The following is a 15,533-nucleotide window of genomic DNA, read 5'->3' on the forward strand; positions in this document are numbered from 1 at the left end:
ACCATTAGAGATTAGTCGACGGAAGATTCATTTCAAAATCAACAGTTAATAATGTATGCTATCAGAATTTTAGAGAACAATTCAAATGAAGCCTGATCTAGGCATTACTATTATTATTAATAATAATAATAATAATAATAACAACAACAATAATGGTGGTATAATAATAATCCTAATAATAATCATAATAATAATAATAATAGTAATCATAATAATAATAATATAATATGTCCTTGCCCTGAATAATAAAGCCCAATTAAATGTTCAATATAATAAAACTGTGTTTCTTTGTTTCTTTATAATAAAATCCATCAACATACGGGACAATATTTGCACAAGAAGAGCCCAGATGCAGGAGGGAGGAGAGCGTGTCTGATGTCACTCAGAACAGAGATGCTGTTTCTCTGTAATTACATCAGAGCAGAAGAGCCTCCAGCCGCCAGCAAAGTTATTTATTCGTAGTAGCTTGCTGCTGATAAACGAATAAACGAATAACGTATCTGAGTTTTAGGGGATAATTCAAATGAAGCCTGAACAAGGCGATTTTTTATTTTCTTACCCTGAATAATATAGCCTAATTAAGGTTCAATATGATAAAACTGTATTTCTTTGTTTCGTTATTATCAAATCCATCGACAACACGGGCCAACATTTAGCTACACATGAAGAGGCCATATGCAGGAGGCAGTGTGTCTGATTTCACTTAATAGAGATGCTGTTTCTTTGTAATTACATCAGACTGGAGCACCCCCCCACCCCCACCCCCACCCCCCACCCCTTGCATGAAGCCCATTGGTCGCAGGGAGGCAGCAGGGATAGAAACAGCATTGTCCTGGTGACCTGGCCCCTGTATGGTTTAGCCCACTATAAAAACCTGTGGTCGTACCCAGGCGTGCCAAATGGGCTGTCAGATGCGATTTGGAGTAACAAGTGGATCCGACGTTTACGTTTTCTCTACACCGCGCTTGGAAATATTCTCGGTAGGTTTCTAAATTGTTTTGTTTTTTGGACATTCTGAATGGTAGTTAAGTTTTATTTAGCACACTGTTTATGGCTGTAGTCCTCTTATTGCTGCCATCACCAGAGGCAAGTGGATGCTTGAATCACCAGGCTTATTAAAAGAAATAAGTTAATCAGTTGTGTATATGGCAAGGTATGGGCACTCACGCTATCTTAGCCCAAGTGAATCATGATCTTGAAAAAGATCAAACAAACCTTGCCAGAAATGTATTTTTTATTATCTAAATAATAATTTAATTTTTAATTTAAAAATCTCATCGGGGAGCATTCAGATCTAACGTTCCTTCTAGTTTGGTGACATAGGCTACATCTAATGATTTATCACACTGACCAAATAATAATAGGCCTGTCTTGTCACTCCCTACGTGTGATAATTTGACGATATAATAATATCTTGTTAGTCATCAGACATAACTCTACTTGACTTCAGATATCAAGTGGATATCAGCGGTGTTGGTAAGTGTTGGTGGACATTAGACAGGGAATTTGCCACAGGGCTTCAGTCAACTGACGACCCTGACATGAAGTTTTGTCTGCTGCTCTCTCTTTAGAAAATCGTGTTGAATGAAGACCATGGACTCCGATACAAGCCGTGTGTCGAGCCGACCGTCTTCTCCCGAGGTGGACGATATCTTCCTGTCGGCCATGAAGAAGTCCGTGCACGGCTTCTCCGGTGCCGTGTCCTCCACACAGAGCGACTCTCCGCCGGACATCCCCGCGGAGCTGCGGGGCCTCTCGAGCAACGACGAGGACTCCCTCGCCCTCAAGATGCTGTCTAAGAAAGACCGCAAACTCCTGTCTGAGGGCGAGCTGCAGTCTATCCGCCTGAAGATCAACAGCCGTGAGAGGAAAAGGATGCACGACCTCAATGTGGCCATGGACGGGCTCCGGGAGGTCATGCCCTACGCGCACGGACCGTCAGTGCGCAAACTCTCCAAAATCGCCACTCTCCTGCTGGCTAGAAACTACATCCTGATGCTGAGCAACTCGCTGGAGGAGATGAAGCGGCTGGTGAGCGAGATATACGGCAGCAGCGGCCACCACGGCGGCTTCCATCCGTCCGCCTGCGGGACCATGACGCACGCAGGTCCTCTGCCCGGCCACCCTGCGGCTTCCCACGCTTCACACCCGGCGGTGCACCACCCGCTCCTCCCGCCAGCGGCGGTCTCCACCGCCTCCCTCTCCGCGCCCGGTATCTCCGCTGTGACCTCGGTCAGACCCCACCACGGACTCCTCAAAGCGCCCACCGCCGGTGCGGGGCCCCTCGGCAGCAGTTTCCAGCACTGGGGCGTTGGCACCGGGATGCCCTGTCCGTGCAGCATGTGCCAAGTCCCGCCTCCACATGTGTCCAGCATGAGCACCGTCAGCATGCCGAGGCTGGCCAGCGACTCCAAGTGACTTGAAACAAAAGGGAAACGAACCTTTGGTCTGCTGTGCTACAGATGCTGCTGTGTGTCTACCCACAGCATTTTTTTTATTTATCTGTGTTGCCGAATCCGTTGCATCGACGGAGCCAATAAAGGCAAAAAGCATTGATTTTCCTTACACTGGGAATTTGGGGGTATCACCACTAACTTTGTGTTTTATGGTAACTAGCCTCACTGGTATCAGGTGTTTCTTCACAGAGCTCCTAAAGCACAATGACACTTGAGCTTATTAATGAAAATCTTTGGTGGCCCCTATTGTGTATTTAGAGTTGTTTAAAGATCTATTTAATCGCTGCAGCTGGTAATTAGTTGCCTTTCCATTCTCTGAGCCTGAGACGAAAAAGCTCCCAACGTGAATCAAACCACAAATGTAGAGTGTAAATATGTAGATGGATTATTCTGTTTAAAAGTACGAGATATTTTATATTAGAGTGCCCCCCCCCCCCATCCCACCCCTAACTGGTAGCCTACCATGCTTGCACCTACTTCATTCTATCAGTCTATCGAGTCTTATTCAGTGTTTTTCCTCCTGATTTTGTCGCCAAGCATGCCATTCACTGCCCGACGCAAAGAATGATCACTTCTTTATTTTTTTATTAAAAAAAAAAAAGTGCTAAATGATATTTATTTACTTATTTTCGATGGGAATTTCAGATGAATCTGTGATTATGTTGGGGTTTTAAATGTAAAATAAAAATGTTTAATTGAAAAAAAATGTTAGCTGTTTTGGCGCTTTTTTATAGGCCTTCTGCCAGTGTCTTGATTACAATCTTTACACAATTAAAGGACCATGTTGAACACCGACCAACACTGAGATTTACCAGCACTCCCACACCAACACCAGGTCAGACAGGCTAAGCACTGAACACCAGATCAGTAGACTTCCAGAGAACAAACACCCTTCACATTAACAAGGTTTCTTGGCCAACGCAAAATGTTATGGCTGAGAAAGTTAAAAAATTTTGAGACGAGTGGTGGCTTTCAGAAAAAATATTAAGAACGATACTCTACAATGAGCACCACAGAAATATAATTTCACATAAAAGGTGGCTTTTAATTCTTTATATTTGATCGACATAATTTTGAAACAAATTGCTTATTTTTATAACAGTGACATGAAAAGCGATCTGTGGACTAAACACGGATAGGCCTGGATGGATATAGGTCCAATTATTTCTCTCTTAAAGGAAACAGTCAGTAGTGGCCTTCATAAATCTTGGTTTAAATAGGCTATGCCATTCATTCATCGGAAATATAATTGAACATTGGGAACCGTACTGTCCTTCCTCAGAGGTGGCTTTCCCTGTCTTGAAAATTCACGACAATTTACTGAATTTGCAGGCTCATAAACTTATTAGTGCCAAATAGCTGACTGCATAAGGCATAGGGTATTAATGTAGACTGCAGTCTTGCCTAGTACTAAATACACTGGTGAAAGAGAGGTCGCATTATGCATTTATTTATTTTCACAATAAGGGTTGGGGTAAAAAAAGAAATGCCTCTAATGCTGTTGATGCTGTGGATCGTAGTTGTAAGAGTTTAGGTAAGACAGTCGCCTGTCTGCTGGCACCCAGGAAGAGGCAGGCCTACGTGTCACATAGGCTTACTGCCTGAGTTGGAATTATTTTCGGGAAAGCCTCGTGAAATAAACGGTTGTCTTGAAGAAAGACTTGCTACGAGATGCTTTGGGAAAGCCAGCTGGACAGACAACTGCACAAAATGCAGATTCTGTTAATCCAGATCAGGAGATTCAGGCTACAGTAAGAGTAACATCCTCTGGCGTTTTTACAGAATATTTTGAGAATATTTGGGCATTTTCGAAGTATCTTGAATGTAGTTTGACCCTTTTATGCCTGTTTCTCTCTAAATTCTTGTTAATTTTTTTTGTCTGTTTATTCTTCTTGATTATTTTTTTTTGTAATGGGTTGCTGATATTTTCCACTTGGTTTTCCATTCATCTCAAAGAAATGTACCAAATTAATATGTAACCCCGTTGATGTCCTACATCAAATAAAAATATCAATTCCAGTCGGCAAGTCTAACTCTAGGCTATATTTTGTCCATAAAATAAATAAAATATTGTGTTTGAGCCCGCATGAAACAACAGCCTCAGAGCTCACCTGCCCTGCATCATGATATTCAGATCACAACAAAATCTGTAACTTTGATTCTCCTTCAGAGTTGCGCATAAGGTGACTTTAGCTGTTTGGCACGGAGCTGTGGGTTGTATCACACACAAACCCCTTTGCTGTCACCGTGAGGCTTGTTTGAATTATTTTTAGGCACCGGTCCAATTGGACCTCCATCCTGCAGTTTTTTCTACTTTGATGAGCTGAAAGTCTGATATATCACAGACCTTTGGGTATTTTTTTTTCCAGCCTGCATGACAGGAGGGCACTCACTAACCCAATGAAAAAAAAATATATTTGGATTCGTCAGTTTTGCAAAATATGCGTGTAAACAATCCCTAAGACATGCGCATAAGCTCTGTTTGGAGAAATGAGCAAGTGATGAATATAGCCCGGTATACATTATAAAAAGGTAGCAGCTGCATAGCAGATTGTGCATGTTGTTGCAATGTTTTCGAAAGGCTTTTGAAGCTGAAACGATATGGACTAAACTGACTTCTGAATATTCATGCACGCATTTGTTTATTCGTCTCTGTATTAAAATTGAATTATTCAAATGATGTGAATAAGAATATGAAAAAGTCCTTCAACGTTTGTAGGACGTTTCAAAGCCGGGAATGAGGAAGAGAAGGAAAACTTCTTACAGCAAGAATTCAGAAAAATCCTGTTAGCCTGTTGTAACTGTTTTACAATCAATGAAAAATATATATTCTTTCTAAATGTCATATGCACAAGAGGAAAAGGTTAAAAAAACAAATGCCTCTCAAACAAGTAAAAGACCTGAGCACAGGCCTAGCCTATATGGAATCAACTGTGAAATTTAGCAACAAGAATAATAAACTGGCAGAAACCCTCAGATGCTTTACGCTTTCTTCTTTTTTTTTTATTTCCGCTGTAAAATCAATTATATCAGTGGCAAAGTGATCACTTCCCAGTCCAAAACAGCACAGAAAGTGATCATATCTATTCAGTTCTGTTGAGACAACCAAGTCACTCAATCAGCTGTTCACACTGTTGCCCAAGAGCTGGGGACCTCAAATTTGCATCACCTGAAATCCCATTATAGGCCCCACCTTGCTCTCTATTATGACTAGCTCTCCTTCCTCTGATTGTGCTTCTGACTATTTTAAAATAACAGCTGTTCCATCTTCTGAAAAATAACCTTCCATCAGTCCACAGTAACTTTAGACCTATTGATAAGTAGTCTAGCTGAGAGGATGTTGGCCACTTGGACAATCATCATCATAATATTCCCATGATTGTCCCATGCATTTCCTACCACTATGGTGCTTTACCATATACACAGCTCATTGGCTGAGGCTGTCATTATAATTATAATTATAATCACCTGTTAAATTTTCTACCAAGATGGCCGTGCGGCAATGTTACAGAATTATTGCAAAGCTCAGGCCCATTGTGTCTCAAGCGGAGATGGAAATGTTAATTCATGCTTTTATATCATCCCGTCTTGATTATTGTAACTCCCTTATCATCTGCCTCAGCAAAACATCCCTGGATCTCTTGACCAGGTCCTCCAAAAGGGTCTCATGTGATACTGATTCTGATCGCTCTTCACTGGCTCCCCATCGAATTCAGAATCCAATTCAAAATCCTTGTGATCTCCTGTAGAGCTCTGCATGGTCAGGCACCGGCCTACATTAGAGATCTACTGCAGCCCTGTGTCACCAGCAGGTCTCTAAGGTCCTCTGATCAGGGTTTGCTGGCTGTTCCTCGATCTAGGCTAAAAACTAAAGGAGACTGAGCTTTTTGAGGTTGTGGCTCCTAAACTTTGGAACTTCCTCCCTCTGGACTTAAGATCTGTGGACACTGTGGACACCTTTAAAAAGCAGCTCAAGACCCATTTGCTTAGACTTGCCTTTGTGTAATTTTCTATTTACTTTTGTTTTTTATGTTTTTTTTTGTCTGTTTTTTATTGTGCTTTATGTCTGTTTGTATGTTTATGCTTTATTTCCTCTGTGAAGCACTTTGTGACCTCTCTGCTCTCGAAAGGTGCTATATGAATAAAGTCACTTACTTACTTATATGAACTGGCTCCGGCGATTTTGGCAGGAGGAGGTTCGTCGGTGGTCATGGGGCCCACCTGGGCAGGTCTCTGCTCAGGTCTATAAAGCTGGCTCTACCTAACTCTCTCTCCTTCTGCAGGCATATCCACTCAGTTGGTTGGCACATGGTTTTGCTTTCTTGCCATGCACCACACACACACACACCACTGATTTTATTGGCTATCACGTCCTGTGTGGTCTCCTGACTTTGTCACATGTGTACAGGAGCCAGTCTGTGCTTGATAATCGAACGATCTCAACTGTTTTTATTGCACTATCGGAGCTGGGACCTCCCCTCCATGGATACACTCTACACACAGTGCTGCAGGAGGAAAAGCACAGAGCGTCCTCAGTGACCGCCCCCCCCCCCCCGGCTCACTCTCTGCTCAGGGGGAAGAACTCAGGAGACACCCTGAGACACCACAGGCCAGAGAGCATCTCCACTCACAAGGCACGCTTCCACAGCAGCTTGTTTCCAGCCACTGTCAGAATGATTGCAAAGGACATTAAGGCGGGTAGGAAACCCCCCCCCCCCCGCCTCATTCACACCAGGGACACTTAACACCTCACAACACTCTCACACCTTAAAGACTGGGATTTAGTATTCAATTACCTCACCCCCTCTCACTCTCCGGGTCTCTGTCATACAGAGTTTTTCCCCCAGTCCGTGGGTCCATTGGTTGTTTTGTTTTGTGCAATAACTCAATTTCATAGTGCAATAATCTATTGTGCAATAATTTATAGTGTGTGTTTTTCATATAGTGTGTATTTATCCATAGTGTGTATTTTTTTTATATATACATATATATATATATATAGGGTGTATCTATTATTTATTTTTTTATGCTGCTCTTTTAATTGCCTTTCTTTGCCTGGTTTTTAAAAGCTGACTCAGTGAGTTACGCACAAGAATTCCAATGTACCTGTACTGTTCTGTACCTGAATGGCAATAAATCTCTTGAATCTTGAATCTTGAATCTTGAATCTTGAATCTTGAATCTTGAATCTGGGTTTGACCAGACCATTCTTCTGCGTTGGTACAGTGAAAACGTAGTGTGGAGAACGGTCTGGCAAAGCGAGACTAAAAGAAGAGGTAACTTATCAAAAGTTAACTTTTCTCAGCATCAAAGTAATTCCTAGGTGAAAGAAAGGAAAGCAACATATTTGACATTTGAAATATCATAGTGTTGAAAATGCCCTTAGGATTTCTGATGATCTCCTGATGAATGCAGGTTCCAGTCAGTTCTCTGTGTTAGAGCTGTTTGACTTCAGCACGGTTGTTCGTCTTATTCTGACTTTTTAGATTGGGGGAATTAGGTTTGTATCTCTGGGAATGGACGGGCTCACATCTTCTCAAACGGAAAGCTGTCAATTTCCATTCATGATTTATTCTGCTCCATTCATTATGTGTGGTGTGCCTTAAGGTTCAGTTCTTGGGCTGATACTAAGCTCTGTGTGTTACCCCAGCTGGGTCATCAGCATTGTCAATACTCAGTTGTATCTCTCAGTTCAATCAAAAGATCCCAGTACATTGGCAGTATTGTATTGTATACATGACCGTCTAGCTGAGGATGGGCTATCCCAAAAGTTTCAAAATCTAAATCTGGAAAAAATTTGTTATTGGCCCTGAACACAACCCAACTGCAATAAAAACAGCCACAGTGCTGAAGTTCACCATGTTTTTGAACATGTAGCGTCGCTGTTCTTTTTTTTATATATATAAAATATAGGAACCTCCACTGGTCATAAACCCTGAGAGTGAGGAACATTGATCTGGTGTGAGTGTAGATTAGCAAGGCTGCATTTCCCATTAACAATCGCTCTTTGTGATTACGAAGGTTTCCTATGAGCAATTTTAAGAAGGTTTGTAGATTTTTACACGTTTCCCAAAACAGCACTTAAGCTAAGAACGACGTACCTTAAGTGCGTCTTTGGTCGTGTTTCATTACTTTATGCTTCACCCTGCGTTGGGCAGCTGATAACCAATCACAGCACAGAGGAGGAAGGTCTTTGGGAGGATTTGAATGACAGAGAGAACGCACATTGGGCTCTGGAAACCACTTTTGACAGGTATGTAAAGGTTGGCTACAGTTAGTCACTACATTTAAAAAAATAAAGGCAATCGCACTGAAACAGAGGAGGTGGTGATATGACAACATTGTACCAGGTAAAACACACTGCCACAAATCACCCATTTTGTATTTTATTGAACTTTTTTCCCATTTAGTCCAATTGAAGTTCATTAAATCAACAATGAAAGTCATTTTTAGGCCCTGAATAGGTAGCCTGCATTTCACATAGTTTTTAAGCCTTTGTACCCTTAAATTTCCCCTGAAGTGGCTTCAAAGTTAGAAAAAAACAATTTTCCTAACTGTATAACAACATCACATCCATATTCCGTATCTGCTGTTCCAACGCTTTCTTGAAGCTCTAGCTGCTTATATTGAATGAAATATTAAAATACAAGACGCCATGTTTTTATGGCTGCACCACTGCATCAAATGGAAAAAATCTAGATGTTTGTGCATCATTATATACACATTTTCCTGTATGTAGCATGACATATTTGGTGTCTTTGGAAAACCTGTTATCTTGACTAGAATTTAAAATAAAATTCTGTGGGTTTGAAAAAAGCTTGGCCGTGCAACCTGTGTTTGTAATGATGGACTCAGTGGCGGGGCCAGCACGGAAGAACAGGTTAAATATGTTTGCAGTTGGTGTTATTCACTCCACTGAATATTTTATCGTGGTTATAAACATTGTGCGCACATTCTACTGTAGACTACAATCATCACTGGCGGTCAAAATGAAGCCGCCTCATGATCCTTTCTTCCTCACGACGTTCTTAGCGTTCTGCGAGTGATCAGAAGCACTCGTAATCTACGATGAGTTTTTAAGAACATCGTTAGTTAAGAAGCTTTTGGGAACCCCACCGTAACCTTAAGATCCTTCTTACGATGTACTTTACGAACATCTGAGGCTCACGATGCTTTTGGGAAATGCAGCCCAGGTCATTATGAGGACTTGTAACAACGCATTATGTAATAATCTGCCACATTTTGTAATACACAGCCTGGACGCAATATGTAATAAATTTCCCCGCATTTTGTAATAAATTATTACATATTGCGGTGGTTATTACAAAATGCGGGAGTTGCACTTTTTTTATGATGAAAATGTAATATTACAGTGCATTATGTATCAAAATGTATGTAAATCAGAACTGATGGGATTACATTTCACTGTGATTGTACCTGAATGATTACACGTGACAAATAAAAACTTGATTGATTGATTGATTGATTGATCAGGACTCAAAACCACACTGTTCATGGATGCTTTTAGTTAAGTTGAGTTATTTGAGTTCTTTAAAAAATGTTCAGCTTATTTTAAATCTTGTTTTTATCTACACCACTATTTATTTATTCATTGTTCTTATAAATCTTTGAATCTGTGTATGACAAATAACCAACGCAATATGTAATAATTTATTACAAAATGCGGGGAAATTTATTACATATTGCGTTCAGGTTGTGTATTACAAAAGGCGGCAGATTTTTACAAAATGCGGGTGTTATTACATAATGAAGTGAACATTTATTACATTTTGTCGAGTTATTACATAATGCATTGTTATTACATAATGCGTTGTTATTACATAATGCAGTGTTACGGGGCTGTTCAGGGTGCTACTAGATCAGCATTGACCTCTGAGTGTTTCAAACACCTCTGTCTGCAGTCTGCCATCACCTTCCCTTCTGATTTTGGGGTACAGCTGTTTCTCATTCTGAAAATTAACAAAACATTTTGATGGCACAAACACACGCAAGGTCATTTGTCTCACAACATCTGCTTTATTTCAGTCAGCTCAGCACCCGACCCATCCGAGCACCATTTGCTCTGTGCAAAACGCAATTACAACAACAGGATTAGGAGGTATCACATTTCAAAATTAATTAAACCCCCTACCCCCCATAATTCCATCTCACTGGTCCACACTTTAACAAGCATGTTTTCTCTCTTAATTGTAACTCTGACAGCCATGTGCAAACAGACAGTTACAAGCATATACAGACAGGTCCCTATAGCCATTTCAAATCTTTCACTTCAACCTACACCCACATGTTATCAAGATAAACTCAGGAAATAAACAGCAATTAAGGCTAATGAAATTAAATGACTATACAGTATGTGTATAATGTCCACAGAGATCTCAATGGGTGATAGATTGTAAGCACATTAATTCAAAAGGTTTTAAAGCTACAAATTAAGACATTTTCTCTGACCATTTCATATTCGAATTTCTGGAATTAATTGAAAGAGCCATATCTGACGCTAATGATAGGGTTTCTCTATTATGCACCCAGACATATTGCAAAGTGTAAAAGAGGAATTAACTGAGTCTTTCCCAGCCTTACCAGAATGTTATGGCCAATAGGAGCGGGCCTTTGCGTCCCTCAAGCTGGATTTCATTCAATAGCTCCTTAGCCACTGCTGGTGCCACGGTGACTGATCCATTGACCCTAAACTCCCAGATTGAGACAGATTGAGTTTGAATATTCATAACTTTAGATAGAAAGGGGGGGCATCAGTCTTAGACCAATGTAACTAGACTTAAACCTCCCCCAAAACACTGCACAGATGTACACCCTTTCAGCCCCATGCATCATGTTTTGTTAGCTGAAAGGATTATGCTTTAAAGGATTGGTGGGATGCATCAAAGGTGGCGGAGGCACAGAAAGAGAAACAGAAGCTGAGACAGAGGGATGGAGCAAAGGAGGAATAAGAAGGGAGAGAACATAAACAAACAGAGGAGCCGCATCAGTAGCAGTCACAGACAATGCGCTACAGGTCTTAACTCTTATAAGCAAATAGAAAAAGCTCTAAGATGTCATCAGCCGGTGAATATAAGGCCTAGGAGGTCGTCAGGGGAAGCCTCAGAGAGCACTCCTTCCCATGAGACTAATGCTTATTTCAACATAGCATCATCTGCTCACCCTTAAAGGAATAGTTCACCCCAAAAATGAAAATTCTGCCATCATCTACTCCCCCTCATGCCAGGTGAAACACAGGTGAAGTTTGTCCATATAACACACAGGGAGGCTGCAGCACAACTCCATAGCAGCCTTCTCCAAAACAACTGAAGTCAGTGGGGACCAGTTCTTCAGAGTTACAAAAAGACCTACAGTATATTTACACCATCATTTAGTGCAAATCTGAACTACAGCTGATTGATTTGCAACAAATAATGGTGTATAGGTCTTTCTATTCACAGTGTGATTGTTTGGCTGTTTTTGTTTTGGAGCTCTAAAGAACAGGTCCCCATTGACTTCAGTTGTTTTGGAGAAGGCTGCTACCAAGTTGTGCTGGCAGCCTCCCTGTGTGTTATATGGACTAACACATTTCACCTGTGTTTCATTTGGCATGAGGGTGAGGAGATGATGACAGAATTTTCATTTTTGGGTGAACTATTCCTTGAACCACCACAAAACACAGTGCCGGACTTCAACACACACACACACACACTGACTACATGGGTCAGAGGCAAACGAGGTGAGGAGCTCACTCACTCATGAATAGCTGCGCATGGACGGTTAACTGTCATCAGACATAACATTGGTGCTCCAGCTTGATATGTTAGACTGTGATATTTCATATATACTACATATAATAAGTTTAACCCAACATTAACCCCCTGCATCTTCCCACATTTGCTGGATCTACAGGGGCCACCAGCCTTTAAGCTTTTAGACAGACATTTGCTGTTACGATTATGTTGCCTGTGTCATAGGAAATGCTAATATTCGAATAGTTATAATAATAGTCATAGTTTGTAATGAGCTTAATGCATGACTTGTAAATCAAGTGTGTGTGTGTGTGTATGTATGTGTGTGTGTATGTGTGTCTGTGTGTGTCCAGAAGTCTATGAAGAGCAGCAGATGAACTCCTAGATAGGGTGGATCAATGTGTTGAGGAAAAGCCCACAGGGACAAAGACAGAAGGGAGGGAGAGAGAGAAAGAGAGAGAGAGAGAGAGTAAAAGAGAGCGAGAGAAAGAAAGCGAGACTGCAGAGGATCCATTGAGTGTGTTTTTTGTGGCTGAAGAATCGCCTCCAATGGCTTTGAAAAGAAGGTATAATCCTGTCAAGTAAGCAGACCTTTGGATATTCATGACTGACCAAGCAGCTCTGCGTAATGAAAGAGGACACAGCTAGGATGGGATTAAACATCAAAGTGAATCCAAGGAGCACAGGACTGGGACATGAATCAACCAACACAGAGACATAGAGGTCTCAGAGGGGTGTGCTGGGGGCCAGTGGGGGCCAGTTGGCTGGTGTGTGGACAGGACTTGCAATGAGTTCAGGACTGAGGGCCTCCTAAATGCCGTTCAGGAGCGTGACATGCGGTGTGCACCTGACTCCCATCGGATACAGTATATACACATAAGCATCCGATCATGCAGACCAAACCAGTGACCTCCAAACCAAGTCCTCATCATCATCCCTCAGTCCATGAGCTGTTGAGAAGTTCTGGTGGCCAATATGTTGAAGAATATTTATCTTGAAGGAATACTGATCTCCTAAGGATAGTCTGGTTCCAGGAATATCACCAACTCAATAGCTTGTCTGTTAGGACAGATGAGTAAAGGCAGGAGTTCCAGTCAAATCTCTTATTATGGGATAGTTTAAACTGGTTTATCTGATAACAGAAGAAAGGGAGATAAAGGATATTAATCTAGACATCATAATTCTTAATTTCAATAATTAATAATCCAACAAAGGTAATTTAACTTCAAACACAATTACTCTGTAAACCTAGGAATGAAGAAATAACTTTACCACTACTGAAACTTAGTCAGTACAGCAAATAAATCATAAACTACTAAAGCTGCTATAAATGCATTTCAAACCAATGATTTGATATATTATAAAATAATGCACATAATGTTCAGAGCTAAAATAAAGTCACTCCCAGACTGTGTACAAAGGTTTTTTTTTCAATGCAGGAGTGTAAATATGATTTGAGAGATGTTTACCGTTTAATTTACCGTTTAAGTTTACCGTACAAAAAGCTAAAAATTAAAAGGATTAAAAGGAGATGTATTTCTATTGTTGGGGTTAAATTATGGAACAATGCTAATATAAATTTAAGAATGTGTAGCTTGCTTTTGGTTTTCAAAAGAATGGTTTATAAAGCTATTTTTGAGGGTTACAAGTGTGAATGATTTTTATTTATTATTATTTTTTATTTCTGGAGGGCAGGATAGGCATATATAAGCATTATGCTTCTGCCTGTGCCTTTTCAGTCACTACTTAATACATAGATTGTTGATTTTGTTTATACTCTCTAGACTGCTTTATACTTATTGTATTGTGTGTGATGACTGAATAAAAATACTACTACTACTACTACTACTAATACTACTACTTCTACTACTCTGGACAAATCTTCCATTAACATACATGCTAGAATTATTAAGGCCACAGTATGCTTGAATTCATTTTGGCAGGTTTGTACAGACAAAAGAACGTTTGTGGAAAAAAGTGCCATTCTGGCCTCTGACTGTCCCACAGTGTGAACAGGCTTGCTGGTGGAACTAGTCAAATTCGTCACACACACCAGCTCATAATGCATATAGCCATCTGCAAACTGGTTTAAAATTTCACATGATTCATTGTATTGCCTTGTGGAAAAGTGTTTTCATTTGATTTTCCAGTTCATTGCCATTGTTTCCATCTCCAGGCTAACCTCTCGTGGTCAGATCTTCTACATGAATGGTTTGGAGGCTCGGCTTGTTAAAGGAGATCTGCACCTTTATGTCCAATCAATTTCAGTTTTCTAAATCCTCAGATTTCCTCAGCCGCCTTTGTTGCTCTTTCACCACAGCTGCTGTTGTTGTTCTCGGTTTTCGTCAAAGCTACGCATTTCCGGTTTTCCTATGTTATGATTTCCTCTTTAATCTCCATACACCCAGTGGTGTGGAGTGTAAATGAACTAACAGTATGAAGCCACAGCAAGTATACACACATTTGCATGCACCATGTTCGACTGTTTTTCTGTTTTTAGGTAAGTGTGACTTCATTGTTATATATATATATATATATACAACTAACATGGTTTACCAGTGAAAACAGGACTACATTTTGCTTAGCAAAAAAATTGGTATGGATAAAAATAAAAAATTAACAATATCAGACAGCAACAGATGCAGTCCCAGACACAAGAGACCCCCCCCCCCCCCCCCCCCCCCCACACACACACACACACACATATGCGAATCTCATATTTCAATTTAGCCACAAAATATAATTTGGGTTGTGGTCACTCTGTGCTCTAAGCCCCTTTGCATGTGTATGTGTGTGTGTGTGTGTGTGAGAGAGAGAGAGAGACAGAGAGAAAGTGTGTGTGTTAGGAGACTATCACATGCCATGTGGATGACGTCCCATATGGTTTGTTGACCATGTCATGCTCACGTCTGTCAACTCGCAGTGGCCTTGCCAACTCTGACTGCAGGTGGCAGCTGGGACGTTTGGACAAAGACCGCAGTTTTTCAGAGTGCAAGATTCAAGATTCAAGATTCAAGATTCAAGATTCAAGATTCAACACTTTATTGCCAAACCAACTTAGCTGTTAGGAATTTGTCTCAGTGTGCCCATAACAGAACAACATTAAAGACCCAATGAAGTGGCATGGAGAGTGTATTTTGCTTCCATATATTGATATATTGATTTCCGAATGAAACAGAAAGTTACAGCAGGAAGCATCAGCAGGAGAAAAATATGGCGGAAGTAGGCCTACGCTCGGTTGTGGAGGAATATTTTCCGCCTCCATCACTCCGTCTGGGAAAAGAGTTTTAGGTGAAGTGCTGCCAAAACACACCTTCGTCCCATGTTG

General features: G+C 40.9%; 1 protein-coding gene across 1 annotated transcript; it reads left to right on the forward strand.

Annotated features, from left to right (window-relative positions):
* The first annotated feature begins 899 nt into the window (after positions 1 to 899).
* olig2 (oligodendrocyte lineage transcription factor 2) lies at positions 900 to 2,418 on the forward strand. Its single transcript, XM_071534393.1, is given in 2 exon segments — positions 900 to 995; positions 1,591 to 2,418. Coding segments are annotated over 2 exon segments (924 nt in total).
* The last annotated feature ends 13,115 nt before the right edge of the window (positions 2,419 to 15,533 follow it).

Source organism: Centroberyx affinis, unplaced genomic scaffold (assembly GCF_046629955.1).
Source record: "Centroberyx affinis isolate AG114_WGS23_722 - 3 ecotype Tasmania unplaced genomic scaffold, CSIRO-AGI_Caff_v1 ptg002533l_1, whole genome shotgun sequence".
NCBI lineage: Eukaryota > Metazoa > Chordata > Actinopteri > Beryciformes > Berycidae > Centroberyx > Centroberyx affinis.